Source organism: Plenodomus lingam, assembly GCF_022343315.1.
Source record: "Plenodomus lingam strain CAN1 chromosome Unknown contig_13, whole genome shotgun sequence".
In the NCBI taxonomy this organism is placed as follows: Eukaryota; Fungi; Ascomycota; class Dothideomycetes; order Pleosporales; family Leptosphaeriaceae; genus Plenodomus; species Plenodomus lingam.
Window position 1 is genome coordinate 66240 of NW_027093931.1, and position 17120 is coordinate 83359.

At 54.6% G+C, this 17120-nt stretch overlaps 7 protein-coding genes across 7 annotated transcripts; 2 read left to right on the top strand and 5 right to left on the bottom strand.

Moving 5' to 3' along the window:
• Positions 1–1317: 1317 nt before the first annotated feature.
• On the top strand, positions 1318–4104 carry IAQ61_001599 (uncharacterized protein; the record flags this gene model as incomplete). Its single annotated transcript, XM_003833456.2, has 3 exons — positions 1318–1487; positions 1564–3586; positions 3634–4104. The coding sequence occupies 3 exons, from the start codon at positions 1318–1320 to the stop codon at positions 4102–4104; spliced, it is 2664 nt and encodes an 887-aa protein (XP_003833504.2).
• Positions 4105–4458: 354 nt separating this feature from the next.
• On the top strand, positions 4459–6594 carry IAQ61_001600 (uncharacterized protein; the record flags this gene model as incomplete). The annotated part of the gene is made up of 3 exons (XM_066095162.1): positions 4459–4561; positions 4637–6312; positions 6457–6594. 3 exons carry the CDS (start codon positions 4459–4461, stop codon positions 6592–6594), a joined length of 1917 nt encoding a protein of 638 aa, XP_065954646.1.
• A 112-nt stretch (positions 6595–6706) lies between these two features.
• IAQ61_001601 (uncharacterized protein) lies at positions 6707–9297 on the bottom strand (the record flags this gene model as incomplete). The annotated part of the gene is made up of 5 exons (XM_066095163.1): positions 6707–6946; positions 7063–7233; positions 7322–8663; positions 8774–8992; positions 9136–9297. Coding segments are annotated over 5 exons (1989 nt in total), but the record flags the coding sequence as incomplete, so codon positions are not given.
• Positions 9298–10552: 1255 nt separating this feature from the next.
• Positions 10553–10864, bottom strand: IAQ61_001602 (uncharacterized protein; the record flags this gene model as incomplete). Its single annotated transcript, XM_066095164.1, has 1 exon — positions 10553–10864. The coding sequence occupies one exon, from the start codon at positions 10862–10864 to the stop codon at positions 10553–10555; it is 312 nt and encodes a 103-aa protein (XP_065954648.1).
• A 1307-nt stretch (positions 10865–12171) lies between these two features.
• IAQ61_001603 (uncharacterized protein) lies at positions 12172–13335 on the bottom strand (the record flags this gene model as incomplete). The annotated part of the gene is made up of 1 exon (XM_003833460.1): positions 12172–13335. The coding sequence occupies one exon, from the start codon at positions 13333–13335 to the stop codon at positions 12172–12174; it is 1164 nt and encodes a 387-aa protein (XP_003833508.1).
• Positions 13336–13950: 615 nt separating this feature from the next.
• PRT1 (Translation initiation factor 3 subunit b) lies at positions 13951–16551 on the bottom strand (the record flags this gene model as incomplete). Its single annotated transcript, XM_003833461.2, has 3 exons — positions 13951–14492; positions 14540–16088; positions 16169–16551. Coding segments are annotated over 3 exons (2343 nt in total), but the record flags the coding sequence as incomplete, so codon positions are not given.
• Positions 16552–16800: 249 nt separating this feature from the next.
• IAQ61_001605 (uncharacterized protein) lies at positions 16801–17046 on the bottom strand (the record flags this gene model as incomplete). The annotated part of the gene is made up of 1 exon (XM_066095165.1): positions 16801–17046. The coding sequence occupies one exon, from the start codon at positions 17044–17046 to the stop codon at positions 16801–16803; it is 246 nt and encodes an 81-aa protein (XP_065954649.1).
• Positions 17047–17120: the final 74 nt, after the last annotated feature.

A 17120-nucleotide genomic window follows, 5' to 3' on the forward strand; every position in this document is an offset into this window, starting at 1 on the left:
ACGGAACTGTAAAGACTGAACAACAGGCAAAGATCAGAAACCATGAACGCAAGCAGTGTACCAAGTCCAGTGGCGCAGCAGCCCAGCTCGGCTCACTCCTGCTACACCCATTTCTCACCATGCCAATGCCTGCATCGTCTGTGTTAGTCTCTTTGGTTACCCCACCTATGTGGAATAAGATACCATAGAGTACGTGTCGAGTTGACTTGCAAGGGCGGGGGCAATTGTTGACGACACAGTTGTGTGGCTTGTATGTAGCTGGCCACTACTCGACACCATGTAGCACTATTTCTATACCCCTCCACTCATGCAGGAATTGCAGAGGGGCTCAAACAAGTGCTGGAATTTGTCTCTAGCAAGGAACTGGCAGGATTGCCAGAACACACAGCGTCTCTGCAAATGGGAGATGGCTGGGAGGACTTCCTTGCGGTGAATGTAAGGAAGAAGAAGAAGAAGAAGAAGAAGAAGAAGGAAAATGCGAAAATCGAGCAGGAAAATGGAAAATGCGGCTTGTTGTGTAATGGGCCGATGATAGGCCGGTGGAGGAGGAGCGTGCGTCGTGACGACAACGCTAACGCCGGGCTTGGGAAGCAGTTTGTCTCTTCCTGAGCCAGACTTCGATTGGCCAATTGCACGGCCTCGCTGGATTTTGTATATTTCAAGAGGGGGGCATATGCACGGTACTACAAGATCTCTGTACTCTAGGTACATGACGACAGTAGCTAGGTAGGTGGAGAGCACACGACAGCAGCAGCAGCAGCAGCAGCAGCAGCAGCAACACTTGCTCCCGAGTCGATGCACTGCTTCACACAGAATGGCGGTCGGCGCATCATGGCAAATGGCGCACCTCATGGGCGACGAGGACTCTCTTTGACAACCCGTTTGCTCTCTACCGGTACCATTAGCAGTAGCAGTAGCAGTAGCAGTAGCAGTAGGCTGCCTGCCACTACCACCACCACCACCGCCGCCGCCGCCGCCGCCGCCCTCCCTTCCCGTGCTGCTCGGCGGCTGCTTGTCCCAGTCCCAAGGCAATTGATAGACGCTCGCCGGAGTCAGAGTCTACCGGTACTGCACACCACCTGCACCCTCCAAAGCCCCCCCACGACGACCACTCTCGACTACCCCGCCGCCCTGTCCACCGCCCTGCCAGCCCAGCCAACAACCCTGCCAGCACACCTCCTCCTCCTCCCAAAGAACCCCCTTCTTCTTCTTCTTCTTCTTCCTCCTCTTCGACCCGCCCTCCGCGCCCCCAGAACCCCTCCCCCTCGATCTCCCCTCCACACCACCCCCGTCCGATACTGCTCCCATAGACGCAACATGTGCAGGCATTTTGGAGCAGAGGGCGACCCCGTCTCCGCCCTGTCCTCCTCCCTGGATGTGACCAAGGGCCGAGAGGTGCTGCCTACCAATGTCAAGCCTGTCCACTACGACTTGACCCTCGAGCCCGACTTTGACAAGTTCACGTACGAGGGCAGTGTGACGATAGAGTAAGCAAAAGTGCGCACACCCGACCCCCGTGGCGCTGCTGGCTGACCCAACCCCCTTCTCCTTCCCCCTCCACAGCCTAGACGTCGTCCAAGATACCACCTCCATTTCCCTCAACACCAATGAGCTCAAGATCCACTCGACCAAAGTCTTCGCCGACAACCACCTCATCTCCGACTCCCCAGCAGTCGCCTCAGACAAAGATGCGCAAACTACAAAGGTCAGCTTCGACCAGACCATCCCAGCTGGCGCCAAGGCGAAGCTCACCATGGTCTTCTCTGGCATCTTAAACGACAACATGGCTGGCTTCTACCGCTCGTCCTTCAAGGCAGCCGACGGCAGCACCACATACATGGCCACCACCCAGATGGAGCCGACCGATGCGAGGCGGGCCTTTCCCTGCTTCGACGAGCCCGCGCTCAAGGCCAAGTTCACAGTCACTCTCGTCGCCGACGACAAGATGACGTGCTTGAGCAACATGGACGTGGCCTCGGAGAAGACGGTCGACTCGAAGCTCTCGGGCGGGAAGAGGAAGGCGGTCACGTTCCACCCAACCCCGCTCATGTCCACCTACCTGTTGTGCTTCATCATTGGCGAGCTCAACTACATCGAGACCAACAACTTCCGCGTCCCGGTACGCGTGTATGCGCCCAAGGACAGAGACATTGAACACGGCCGATTCTCGCTCGAACTGGCTGCCAAGACACTGGAGTTCTACGAAAAGACGTTCAACAGTCCCTTCCCGCTGCCCAAAATGGACATGGTTGCCATTCCCGACTTTAGCGCGGGAGCCATGGAGAACTGGGGCCTCATCACCTATCGTGTCGTGGATGTGCTCATCGACGAAAAGGTAAGCGGCGCAGCTGTCAAGCAGCGCGTAGCCGAGACGGTGCAACACGAGCTCGCCCATCAGTGGTTCGGCAATTTGGTCACCATGGATTTCTGGGATGGTCTGTGGCTTAACGAGGGATTCGCGACATGGATGTCGTGGTACTCATGCAACGTCTTCTACCCGGACTGGAAGGTCTGGGAGGGCTACGTTACCGACAACCTGGCCGGTGCCCTGTCGTTGGATTCGCTACGCAGCAGCCACCCCATCGAGGTCCCTGTCAAGCGTGCCGATGAGATTAACCAGATTTTTGATGCCATCTCCTACTCCAAAGGTTCCAGTGTCATTCGCATGATTTCCAAGTACATTGGAGAGGATGTCTTCATGGAGGGCATTCGCAGATATCTCAAGAAACACGCCTATGGCAACACCGAGACGGGTGACCTCTGGGCTGCCCTGGCCGACGCTAGCGGCAAGGATGTGGGCAAGGTCATGGACATTTGGACAAAGAAGGTCGGCTTCCCCGTCGTCACCGTCACCGAGGGCACCGACTCCATCCACGTCAAGCAGAACCGCTTCCTCCGCACGGCCGACGTCAAGCCCGAGGAGGACCAGACGTTGTGGCCCGTCTTTCTCGCTCTGCGAACCAAGGAGGGTGTCAATGAGGATCTGACGCTGTTTGATCGTGAAGCAGACTTCAAGCTAAACGACCTCGACTTCTTCAAGCTCAATGCGGACCATTCCGGCATCTACCGCACATCCTACTCGCCTGAGCGGTTGCGCAAGCTCGGCCTTGCTGCCAAAGATGGTCTTTTGAGTGTCGAGGACAGGGCTGGTATGATTGCCGATGCTGGATCGCTCGCTGCTTCTGGTTACCAAAAGACATCCGGCATTCTGTCGCTCCTCGACAGCTTCAAGACCGAATCGGAGTATGTTGTATGGCAGGAAATCATGGGTCGTATCGGCTCGCTCCGTGGCGCATGGATGTTCGAGGATGAGGCTACCAAGGCTGCATTGAAGAAGTTCCAATTGAAGCTGAGTGCAGACAAGGCACACGAGCTAGGATGGACGTTCAGCGACGCGGATGGACACATTGAGCAGCAATTCAAGAGTCTCATGTTTGGCTCTGCTGGCATCGCCGGTGATGAGAAGATCAAACAAGCCGCATTTGACATGTTCAACAAGTTCAAGGCGGGAGACAAGTCAGCCATCCATCCCAACATTCGCGGTAGTGTGTACGCTATTGTTCTGTCGAATGGTGGCAAGGAAGAGGTCAGTTTATAATTAACTTGCAGTGAACCTGTGCTGATTAGTTACAGTACGACACTGTCGTCCACGAGGCACTCAACGCCGTCACAAGTGACGAGCGCAACTCGGCTCTTCGCTCTCTCGGTCGCGCCAAGTCACCTGAGCTCATCCAGCGCACGCTAGACTTTGCGCTTAGCAAAGATGTCAAGGGCCAGGACATCTACCTGCCCATCACCGCACTACGGTCGCACCCTGAAGGCTGCATCGCGCTCTGGCAATGGGTCAAGGACAATTGGGCGGAACTCGAGAGGAGGCTGCCTCCTAGCTTGAGCATGCTGAGCTCTGTTGTGTCCATTACCACCTCTAGCTTCACCCACCATGACCACATCAAGGATATCAAGGCCTTTTTCGAGAACAAGAGCACCAAGGGCTTCGACATGTCGCTATCTCAGAGCATCGATGCCATCAGCGCCAAGGCTGCTTGGCTGGAACGGGATACTGAAGATGTCGCTTCTTGGCTAAAGGAACACAAGTATCTTTAGTAGATGTTTGGACTCGGGTGTGAAATGGTCGATCACGCAGAGTCACAGATGGTGTTGGCCTAGCCCATCTGCTGTTGATGAAGAAACTTTAGATACAATAAAAGACATGTTCAATATACCTTGGTGTGGGCATCAAGATTTGATCTTTTCGTGACTCTAGAGACTGTAGCTTCATGTTTTGGCAAAGGTTGTGTAGGACCAGCGATGTAGTTCCCTCTCAGCTTTGTGGTCCGGTGAGGCGCGTTGCCACGTGAGAGCGTGCTTGAGCCATTCGCAGCCTTGAACTTCATCTTTGCGGGCCTCCGAAATCCTGCCTCCACGTTCACAACAGGCCACACCCTATCCCCACACAACATGGCCTCCAATGGATCAGAGTCGCCTAGCAAGGCAAAACGCTCGAGGACAGAAATGGAAGCAGACGAGCACCCAGCCGCGCCTGCGACAGCACAAGCAGAAGGTATCTCTCTCTACCCACTTGGTCACATTGGCAGCCATTGCGCACTTCACTCTATACTGACCCATGATGGCACAGACGATAGCTCCTCAGACGATGACGACTTTGGCCCTGCGCTCCCGTCGTCCGCGCCCAAGAAAAAAAAGCGCAAGCTGCCGTACGAGAAACTGTACATTGCAGCCCTGCCCAGCGCAACACGCTATGCGAAATCGCTCATGCACCGCGAACAACTCTGCTTCACGACCTGGACGCCGCACACGGACTTCCTCATCACCAGCTCCATTGATGGCGTCGTCAAGTTTTGGAAAAAGGACTTTGGCGGCATCGAATTCGTAAAGGAGTTTCGTGCCCATGTGGGCGAGATTAAGAGCGTGAGTGTTAGCGCTGATGGGCGGAGTTTTGCGACGGCGGGCGTGGATAAGACGGTCAAGATCTTTGATGTTGTCACGTTTGATTTGCTGGCCATGTTGACGCTCGAATATGTGCCTGGGGCGGTGTGTTGGGTGCATGGACGAGGAGCTAGTTTTCCGTTGCTGGCAGTGAGTGAGGAGGAGCAGAGTTGGATTCGGCTGTACGATGGGAGGGGGGAGAGGCTGGAGCCGTTGGAGACGCTGAAGAGCGTGCATCGGGCGCCGGTGGGATTGATGGCGTACAATGCGAGTTTTGACTGCGTCGTCAGTGTCGACACGGGCGGCATGGTCGAGTATTGGCGGCCGAGTGGGAGCTACGAGAAGCCGGAGAATGTGTGGAGTCTGAAGAGTTCGACCAACTTGTTCGAGTTCAAAAAGGCAAAGTGCGTTCCCACGTCTCTCACCATCTCGCCCGCTGGCACGCAATTCGCGACTTGGAGCTTCCCTGACCGGAAAATCCGCGTCTTCGACTTTGCCACGGGAAAGCTGTACCGCACCTACGATGAATCCATCGAGACCATCACAACGATGCAGCAAGCCGGCACCGCAGTCCAGCACCTCGAAGACATGGAATTCGGCCGACGCATAGGCATAGAACGCGATCTCGACACACCCTCGCTCCGCAACCGACTCAATGTCATCTTCGACGAGACCGGCAACTTCCTTCTCTACGGCAGCATGTACGGCATCAAAGTCCTCAACACCCTCACCAACAAACTCGTCAAACTCTACGGTCAAGACGAATCCCTCCGCCCCCTCTGGCTCTCCCTCTACCAAGGCCAACCAGACAAGAAACGCGTGACCACCGTCGAAATGGCCGCCTCTGAAAACCCCCTCCTCCAAGAAGCCGAAGCCCGCGACGCCATGCTCGTCACCACCGCCCACACAAAACCCCGCTTCTACATGTTCACAAACGACACCCCGACCTCCAAATCCTCCCGCGACACACTCAACGAAAAACCCCGCCCCAATCACCCCTCCACCTCCAACACCTCCACCAACCCAACCCCCGCCTCTGCCACAACCGCAACCCTCCACACCACCCTCGGCGACATCACCATCCGCCTCTACCCGGCCGCCGCCCCCCTCGCCGTCGAAAACTTCGTAACACACGCCCGCAACAGGTACTACGATAATGTGCGCTTCCACCGCGTCATTCGCAAATTCATGATTCAGACTGGGGATCCGCTGGGTGATGGGACGGGTGGGGAGAGTATTTGGGGCAAGGAATTCAAGGATGAGTTTGTGGATTGGTTGAGGCATGATCGGGCGTATATGGTTAGCATGGCTAATGCGGGGAGGGATGGGAATGCGAGTCAGTTTTTTATTACTACGGAGAGGGCTGTGAGTTTTTTTTTTTTTGGTTTCCCATCTATCTTCCCCCCTATACCCTCATGAAAAACCCCGTCACCATCCACCATCCCCCATCCCCCATATCCCCCATATTCCCTATCCATGATCCATCCATCATATTCTAACCCCACCCAGCCCTGGCTCGACGACAAACACACAATCTTTGGCCGCGCAATTGCTGGCCTTGACGTTGTGCACAAGATTGAAAATGTCAAGGTGTACAAGGAGAGGCCGGAGGAGGATATCAAGATTATTAGTATTGATGTGGAGTAGGTGTGGAGGGGAAAGGCGCAGGGGAAAGGGGACGAGGGAAGAGGAAAACATGCCACACGTATTATAAACTACAGCATACAAGATCTAACCAGCAGCCAAGCAAATATGCACATGAAAATGAATAAACTATGGTATCTAGCATCTTCCTACCATTCAACCTCCTCCTACTTTAACCTCAATTTCAACTTCCACCTTCAACCCCTCACCCTCAGATCCAAACGTGGAAAAACAAACTATAAAACCCCGTCTAAACCCCATCACCAAAACGTCATCTTAGCAGCCACCCAATCCGTAGCTTTAAAAAACACATTATGTCTGTAGAAGAAACTCCTGCTCTTTTTGCCGAAGATGTCTGTGTGAATTGGTTAGTCGAGTGTGATGGATCAATAGGTTAACCAGCAAACCCCAAAAAAAAACACAACACAACACAGCAAAGGCAAAAAAAACAAAGACAGAAACAAAACTCACACATGGGAATTGTAAGCGCACAGACGGCAATCTGGACACAGCCAACGGCGACAAAGACGTCCTTGATGCTGCCGGATTCGACGATCCAGTCGAAGCCTTTGAAGGTCAGGGCAAAGGAGAAGATGTTTTTGAAGACGAGGTTGCAGGTGAAGCCTTCGACGGACATGTCGCCTGTTGGTGGTTAGTGTGATCTTGAAGGAGAGGGGGAAGAGAGCGAGGGGAAAAAAAAAAGGAGGAAGAAAAGAAAAAAACCACTGACGATGCGCATCAACAATATACAACGCACTCCCCACCGCCCCACACACCATCCCCATGACCACCAACGCAAAAAAGAAATCCGGCCAAAACCAGCCATACCTCTCCGCATCATCACTCGTCCATCCAAACCCCACGATCCCTGCCCCTCCAAACACCATCTGCGGCACCACAAGCACCATTCGAAACTCGGGCTCATACACCCCGTTGTTCAGCCGGGTGAGCAGATTGGCACTCCAATCGCTAATGAGGCCCGTGAGGGCGAAACCGAGGAGGGCGCCGATGAAGGCGCCCGTGTACATGTAGCCGGTTTCTACTTCGCCGAACCAGAGGGGGGGTCCGAGCATGATGCCTGCGAGGACGATGCCGATGAGGACGGTGAAGCCGATGAGGGTGCCTTGGATGAGGCAGGACCAGAGGATGCCGGGGTGGAGGAAGAGGGAGAAGGGGCGGAGGAGGAGGTGGAGGTAGGGTTCGTTGGTTTGGCGGCCGTTGGTTAGGCGGAGGGTTTGGAGGTAGGTGTGTTTTTGGGGGGTGGGGTTGGGGGAGTCGTGTGGGTGGTTGTTATTGTTGTTGTTGGAGGAGGGGGGTTCGAGGACTGGTTTGTCCATGGGTGTGGTGATGAGCGAGGTGGAAGGGGAGTGGCCCGGGCTAATGGTAGACGCCGTATTATTATTCGACATGTTGCCGATGAAAGTTTCAAGATCCTTGAGTTCGCGGCCGTCGGGTGCAACGAGGTTGCCCATTGTGTCAATGTCGAACCGGTTTTCGCGCCGGTACGCCGTCTCGGGCACGAAGAAGACGACGAGCGGGAGCATGACGCCCGTGAAGATGGCGACAAAGTAGAACGTCCAAATGTAGCCTATGCGGTCGGCAATGACGCCCACCAAGACCGGGGTGAAGAATGCACCGCCAAAGACGCAAAAATTGGACAAGGCCATGCGCACACCGCGCTCGTGAACGTGGTAGAGATCGCCGACGGACGCATTGACGAGGGCTTCAAAGGGCGCGAGGCCTACGCCCTGGAAGATGCGCGCCCATAGAAAACTCGCGTAGTTGTTTCCCGTTGCGCCGCCCCAGACACAGCTGACGATGATGATGACGGTGCCCAGGAGATAGACATGGCGTTTCCCCCAGATCCTGGCGCTGGGCACAAAGAGGAAGCCTGCGACTCCGACGCCGAGGAGATGGTAGCCTGTCAGCAAGGCCATGTCCGTGAGGTTACGGCGAAAGTAGAGGGCGAGGGAAACGGTGTTTGCAGCGAGGATAGGGGAGAGCGTTGCAGCGATCACGGAGAGGAGGGAGAGGAGGAAGATGATGACGTCTCGTTTCCACAGTGGCCAGTTCTGATGTCCAGGTTAGTATACATGCGATGAAGAAGAAGTCCTCCTCCCACTCATCACCATCCCAGCTGGTCAAAAAGCGATTTCCAAGGAGCGAGAGAGATTTGACGCACCAAAGGGTCATTTGGGTCATCACTTGGCTGAGGCACCAAAAGTATGGTGCCCGTCTTGTCGTACTTCAAGCCCATGTGTCGCGCAGCCGTCTGTTCAATCGCCCTCCTCTCATCGCCCTGCAACACATGCGCCGTCCCAGGAACATGATCGAGCTTTGTATCCTCGAGGACCCCGAGGCCCATGGTGGTGGGTGGGGAGTACGGTACAGTTGGTGGTCTCTAGCAGCCAAGTACCGGTAGCCGTAGTCGAACAAATGAACAACACACGCACAGGGCGATGCGACAATCAATCAACTCACACAACACCTATACAGACACGCAAAAAGGAGGTCGTCAAGTTTAAGAACAGAAGCACGTTTCACGTTCGCAGAAGAAACGGAAGCCAGTGGATCGAAGTACGTCCGCGGGTAGAGACGAGGTAGCCCCGGATTCGAGAGTGAATCAAGTCGAGGGGGGGGAGACTTGACCGGGGTGAGCCGACAAATCGACCATTGGCTCGACTCGGATTGGACGACCAGGTCGAATCTATGGAGATTCTTGGCTGTGATTGGCTGCGAATTGCGCCGAAATGTGGCCAATGGGATCACTTAGCGGCCGATATACTTCCGGAGTCGAATTTGGCCGACGTTTATTAGTTTCCCATGCGGTCGATTGGGAGTTGTTGAGATCATCATCGATAGCATAACTAGCAATATAGAATAGGTATGCTCGCAGCTGGGCTTTTGCACTGCAGGCCTCTGTTGCATGCTGTCAAAGCGGTCTGTTGTACAAGTTACCTACTAGCATAGACCATTAGGTACCGGCACTTTTGTTGATTCCACGGCATTCTTCACCTCACATGCGGGCCGAATCTCTCTTCTCCAACTCGCGCGGTGTTCATGAAACGTTGGGATCTGCGACTTCAACATTAGGTAATCGGTGTTATGGGCACTGCAGACTGGGCAGTCATGTACCAGTGGTGGACAGAGAAACCATGGATACTGTAGAAAGGCGAATCTCATGACAGTGGGGATGGATATCGTGGCCAAGTGTTCGGCCATCCAGCATACCGGTATTACAACAGAGTCAGACGCACACTCTCGAGACCTCTCAATCCTAGAAGTAGATCATGTTAGACTATATTCGTGCGCCATGGAAAGTGGTGGTCTGAGAGATCGGCAGCGCTAGCCAGGTGTGTACCCACTGTACTTGAGCTTAACAACAACAACCTCCAGTTCACAGTACACACGTGACAAAAGCCAAACACCCGAACCTCTACAGCCCTAACCTTACCATACTTCAGGAAAGTACAGTATACTCTTTGAACATGTGTCAACGCGGGAAACGAAAAAATAATCCCAATCTTAACTTCTGTCTACCAGCAGCTAGACAAGACCATCCACCTTACCGGTATACTCTCCATCACCACTCTCGGTCCCACTCTTCATATCAACTAAAAAAAACCAACACCGAGCCCCTCAAGAACAAAACCCCGAGACCACAGCTCAACCCACCAATCTCCAGAGACTTTGCCGCACCAATGATCACCCACTAAGCCCACCTCCCAACTCATCAATTCTAACAAAGCGCAACACACACCCGGCCCGAAATCCCACATGCAGCGAAACCACACGCATGCGAAGACGGGCAATCCCTGTCCGTCGCACAAAACTGTATGAAACTGCAGTTGTCAATGGTATAGCAGACGCCATCATACGGGTTGCTGTCGTCGCGTTCGATGCAGGCGCAATTCGGGCACTCATGAGGATGGTGGCCTAGGGGATTGCAGTAGTTGCCGCTTTAGTTACCGTGGGTTAGCTTGCGTGTGTTATCGATGATGGACGGGACATGCCGTTTTATAGCTGACGTTGGGGTGGCTGAGGGTAACAGTGTCGGTACCCTTGACGATAGAGAAGGTAAATTGGTAGTAACCAACGGGGGAGCTACGGTCGACACTGAAGCACCCGTCAACGCCCCAGCTTCATTCAAGACCAAAATACCCAACGAAGCGGCAACAAGAGGAGTCCCAGATGCAGCAGCAGTTGGTCCAAGGCTAACCCCAAGCCCAACCCCAGAGGTAGCATCAGCTCCCACACTAACAGACGCACCCATTGTCGACACGAATTCCGTAATCAGAAAACCCAAGAGGATTGAAAATTGCAGAAATTGCAGAAGAAGTAGAAGCAAAACCAAGTCCTACCAAACACCGGCATCCCACCATTTATCCCCATCCACACAACAACGCCATTGTCTCCCCCCTCACCATTGTCCACACACACACCTCCATACCCCCCTCCCCTCACCCGGAGCCACCCATCCGCTCCTCCCAAAGGAATGCACCAAAACCCCTCTCCCCCCCACCCAGAAATCCAAGTACCAGTAACACAAACAAACCAACACCCCAGCCCACCCTCACACCACACACCCAACCACATCGTATCCCCATCTACAACAAGCACCGCCCTACAGCCACGCATCCGCGCACAAAATCCGCCCAACTTACAAGAATCACGGGGATTCCGCGGATTGGGAAATCCTGCCAAGCTGGGGGATCAGGTATACATTCCAATCTGCGTCTAGATGGGAAGGCCGAGCATCGCCGGGCGGGAGGTGGATGCCTTGCTTAGGAGGGACGGGAAACGTGGCATGGGATGTAAGATGGTTATTTCGTGCAGAATGGGTGGGAGAGACTGGGCGCGGGCGCTTGTGAGATGAATGGGTGGTGAGTGATGAGGCTGTGTGGACAAGTGGGGTGTTGGTCATGGTAGTGGGTAGGCTTGTAGGTGAGGAGGATGGTGTATATATCCGTATATATATAGAAGAAAGAGCTGTATGTGAGTACATGGTAAACCAAGCCTTGTGTTCTACCACTTGCAATCTACGCCCCAACCCACACCTCAACCAACACCGTCAATCCTCCACAACTAAATCCCCATCTCAACCACCCACCCCCAAACCAACGTACTAAACCCCAACCGCTCAGAACAATCCAGCCATACCGATGTCGATATGATATGGAGCTGAGATACCTTGTATTTGTATCAAAGTACACATACTTCATCTCACCCCATGCATACTCCGTTCCTGATACGTTTCCCGTCGTATATCGCGGTAAACAGATGTATCGCCGCTTATATGCTGAGCTGCTACGGATGTGTGAGATGGACTGTGGGGTCTTGGAGATAGGAGGGAGGAGCGTGGGTGCAGTGGTGTTGATGTTGGGAAAGACAAGGAGGAGAGGTGAGGGAGCAAGGGAAATCGTGGGGGAAAATGAGGTGTTTTTCGGGTCGTGGCCGGGATAGATGTTTTCTTCATTTGGCAGTAGATGAACCCACATCAACGTGAGACGTAAAAAAAACCCCGGCGTCAGAAATAGACAGACACTAGAGTTCACCAAAACTTTCTCCATCTCCCCCCTCCTACCCCCGAAGCGGCAACAAATGCGCAACCCCAACCCCCTGCCTACAAAGCGGACACTCGGGCTTCTCCCTCACCCAATCCCCAATACAACCCCAGCAAAACACATGCCCACACGTCGTAACCGTCGGATCCCGCATCTCCTCGAGACAAAGCGTGCACTTGCGATTCCCGCCCTCGATCCACTGCATACTCTCCCCATCGCTGAGATCGTGGTACGGCGCGCGCGGAAGCGGCGTGTGTGTCCATTTTTGCAGATCCGTGGGTGGAATGGGGGTGGTGGTCGCGCTGGTCAGGAGCGCGTTGTTGGTTGTGTAGGCGGTGGGGTCGAGGCTGACTTCTGCGCCGCCGCCGACGAGGGCAGAGGTCGAGGTTGGGTGGCCGCCTCCGACGGCGGCGGCGGAGGTGGAGGATGAGGTGACGGTGGAGTGGAGGTGGAGGTAGGCTTGGACGGCGATTTGGAGGACGAGCAGGACGCCGAGGACTTCGTAGCCTGCGCGGTTGTCCGAGTCGGCGACGTTGCGGGTGAAGATGTAGCGGAGGCCCCAGATGCGTTTGGAGAGGTGGTAGTAGGAGCCGGTGAAGTAGAAGGTTGCGAGGCTGAGGGCGTAGACGGGCGAAGGGCTGGTGATGGTGTCGAGGTTTTGGAGAAGGTAGTTGTGGATGCGCATGCCCATTGGTTTCTTGACCTGCTGTGCTTTTGTACCGCTTTCTTGGGCGTGCTGGTTTGCCGTGTGTTGGGCTCTGGTGTGTTGGCGGCTGTAGGTCCGGAGTTTGGCTTCGAGTTTGGCTCGGACTCTTCTTCGCAAGGCGGGTAAGAGTCTGTTGAGCACATAGGGTCCGAGTACGCAGAAGATGATGTATCCTGCCCTCCTCCCTAGTGCGGGCAATCGACCTGTGTCGGCTTCCACCTGCACAATGTCTGTGTACTCTTCTCCCAACGTCCGATTTCCTATCAACGTCGTGAGTCCGAGGTACAGCAGTTCCGCAGAAACACGTGTTTCTGATAGATATGTGTGTGCGATCCGCGCGCCATACAGCTTGCGAATCAGGGTGGAGAGCTGGTCGAGTAGGACGCCGGAGAAGTAGGCATCTTTCTGGTGGGAGCGTATGATGTCGGGAGACGCGGCGAAGGGGTATGTCGATGGTGCGGGAGGCGGCCCCATGATTGTATGTGAGAAGTGGATAGGTCGTAGGCTTATCCAAGGCGAACAGTATATGCCAGGACTTCCCCCAAGCCGAAGAAAGTACGGTGTATACCAGGACCTCCGTCCAAAACAAAAACAGTAGGTAGGAAGGTAGGTAGGTAGGTAGTTAGTTAGATCCCAGTCCCGCCTCCAAAGCTTCGCTTCGCTTCGTGCCTGTGACGAATTCCCAATACCACCTCAAGCCAGCCGTGGACGAAAACCCACACACACGCGAGTGTCGTTTCTGTTGCGTGAAACAACGTGACTGAAATGTCCAGACTGCGTACGTGTTGGCGGACCTCGGCTTCTCTCAAACCCATCCTCCACAGAGAATCACGCTAAACCTGATCGAGATGGCACGACGCGTCGTACGCTTACTGGCCAGGTACTCACTATAGTCAATCCCAATCGCACGACTTTGTCGTTGGGGAATAATGGTCGTGGGGAGATGTACGGTTGGCGTGTGTGTTTGTTGTTCCACAGTAGACATGGAGTTCTGCAAGTGTCTTGGAAGTTGACTCAGGCGAGGAGCGTTGTCACCACAGAGTCATGATGAAAAAGCACATGTGCAACACCAACAGCTGGACACCATCCTCTCAACATCAATCCATGAATTCATCATCGCCACGTCTGGCACTCGTCATACATCTCACATTGTCATTCGTTCGCTATACACTCGCCGTCTAGCACACAGCACATCACTCGTCCAAACCTCGTCCATCCATCTATCCGACAACCTCCTCCGTCTCCTCAATAATCTCCTCGACAATCTCCTCAATCTCTTCCTGGTGACCATCTGCGGCCTGGCCAGGCGTCTCTCCCTTGAGCGCGGCAAGCTCAATCTCTGCGCCTTGCTCGCGCAGCCGCTGTGTGACCTCCTCGCGCCAACTGTTCCATTGCTGGAGCATCTCGCGACGTGCCTCAACAACGGCCTTGTTGGCTGAGCTCTTCTTGGCAAGATCCTGCTCATCAAAGACCTTGGAGTAGTTGCGGAGATTCTTCCGGATCTCGGCCTGCTCCTCCTTCGAGAGCAGAGTTGGTGGGCGAGGGCGCCAGAGAAGCTGCTTGAAGCCTTCAATGGCCTCCTCGCGGAGAAGTGTGCCCTTGAAGTCGTACAGATGGTATCCGTTTTCCATCTGATATGTATTAGCATAGTTCATGACAGTAGTAATACAAGACTTACGCGGTGACGGAAGGCACTGGCAACGGTGGCGACATAGCGACCAGTGGGATCCCACTCAATATCAGTCACACCATAGTGCTCGTGCGTGTCCATGAGCTGCAAGTTGGCATTGAGCTCCTTGTCGCCCTTCTCAGACTCCTCCTTTGGCTTGTCGAAGCTGAGATCCCAGAACTCGAGTTCAAACGACTGCTGTGACTGCAGTGCGGCAACCACCACGAAACGGCCCTTTGGCGACCAGTAAATGGCATTGCTGTTCTTCTTGTCCACGGTACGGATATGACGGAAGTTGCCAATCGCGCCACCCTTCAGCTTCTCAGGTGCGAAGAAGGAGACGGCAGTCTTGGGACCAACAGCCGCACCTTGAATGACCTCTCCGGTAGTGATAAGCACGAAACGGTTGCCCTTGGGCTCCCACGCGAAGTTGATGACAGTATCCTTAATCGAGTCAACGACTTCGACGGGTACACCCTTTTCGCGAACGCGGAAGATCTCGAGATTGGTGGCGAGAGACTTCTTGGACTTGGAATGACGGTCGACCTTTACACAGACATAGGCACCCTCTGATTGCCAGTGGAGCTTGGCATCGGACACGTTGAAAAGGTTTCGTGTACGCACGACTTCCTTGGAAGGTATCGACATGAGACCGACCTTTGCGGGGTTGCTGCCCAGCTCGGGTGTCCAGTAGCAAAGGAGTTGCTCGTACGTCTTGACGTCGGCCCGCTTGGGAGTGGCAGGGGCCCACTCAAAGTCCATGATGCCCTCAATCTTGACCGAAGACTTGTCAAGGAGATTCATCCGGGGAAGCTCGTAGATGGAGATGGACTGGCCTTGGGTCAGGCGCGCAACATACTTGTCGTCGGCTGACCACTTGAACGTCGGCCATTGTAGCTTCTTCTTCACGGGCATGCCATCCGCATCGACACCACCAGGCACATCAATAGTGGCAAATGAACGGAGCGGCTTTCCGGTTGCGATATCCCAGATGATGTAGTTCTTGCCATCCTCCTCGAGCGACAGCGAAGGAACAGGGTTGTTCTCGTCGACCTGCAGAGGTCGATGCGACCAGGTGGTGAGGTACTTTTCGTTGGGCGAGTAGTCGACCAGGTTGACACCGGGGTGAGCGAAACGCTTCTGCCTGCTCCACGCCTTTCCACCCCACAGCTGCACACCTTGAGCGTGCATAGATGTGAGGTAGGTTCCTTGAGGCGACCATTGAATAAAGGACTCGGTCCAGTTCTCGCGGTCGACCACAGGCTCCGGGGGGTCCTCCTTGTCGTTCCAGAAGACGCCAACCTTTTCGCCACGGTACATGGCCATCTGGTCACGGCTTTCCGGATCGCCAAGCCACCAGCGCAGATGCTCCTTCTGCTCGAACGGCGGGATCTCGGGGGGATGGTACTCCTCATCGATGCGGCCCTCCTTGCCGTAGCGGTCAATGTCGGTCAGCTTGTTGACGGCCATGGTGTGCTTCTTGTCGAGAGCAGCCCCGTGGAGTTGCTTGACGGCTGCGACAGCCTCGGCGGGCGCGCTGTACTCTACAAAGGCATACCTGCGTCACCGTCAGTTCAGTTCGTTCCCCTCATGTCGCCTGTCGCCTGGCAGAGCCTCGAAGACAGCAAAAAGACCTACCCCTCCGTCTTGCCGCTGTCGCCAACGGGCATGTGCACGCCATCCTCCTTGACCTTGCCCACTGTGTTCAGCTTCCTCAGTACGAATTTTACCAGCTTGCCTTTGCTGTCTTCGGGCACAATGGGCAGGCCGTCGATGACGACAAATGCATCCAGTCCCTCATCGAGCCGCACTTGGAACTGTTCCTCGATGTCGGTGAAGTCGATTTGGCTCTCGTCGAACTCGTCGTCGCTGTCTTGCGGCAGATTCTCATAGGAGGGCGCCATGCTTGCTGGCTGCCGCGATCGTGATGCTGCGAGAAAGAGGGCGACAAGGTGGGGCTCGAATTTCGCAGGAGTCGCAAAATCCAAAGTGCTGCAGATCCGCGCTAGGCCTGCGCACGGACCTGCACCTTCTCACGACGACGGCAACGAAGACAGCGGCAGGAGGACGCGAGGCAACGTCTTCACTGAGTTTGTCTTGCCTAGAACGACTTTTAATATCACCACTGTAATATGTCATAACCCAGTGAGAGCAAAGACAACATTTCAATTAGTTTATAGCATGATTTGATTTCGTGTAGAGATCTACTCATCTTTCCCTATGGCTCTTCATCATTTCTCCATTACTCATTACAAACTACTGGCTTTTGGCTAGAAGCCGATACAAATGACGGCCGTGTGATGATGAACCCCCACATAGACATCGTCATAACCGTAACCGTCGACTCCATCCCATCTCAACGAGTGCTGACATGAACCCGTAGGAGTCGTGCAGACCGCCAGATGATGCCCCACCCCCTCACCACCTCTATCCAATCCCATAGTCATGCCATCCATACCTCCTAACGTCATAGCATCCCATGCATAGTACCAGCTCCCATTTCCCCTCTCGATCATAGTCTACTCACACAGAAAACGCCGACACCCTGCCCTGATCATCCCGTCGAAGCCCACCGTACGATACCGCTACA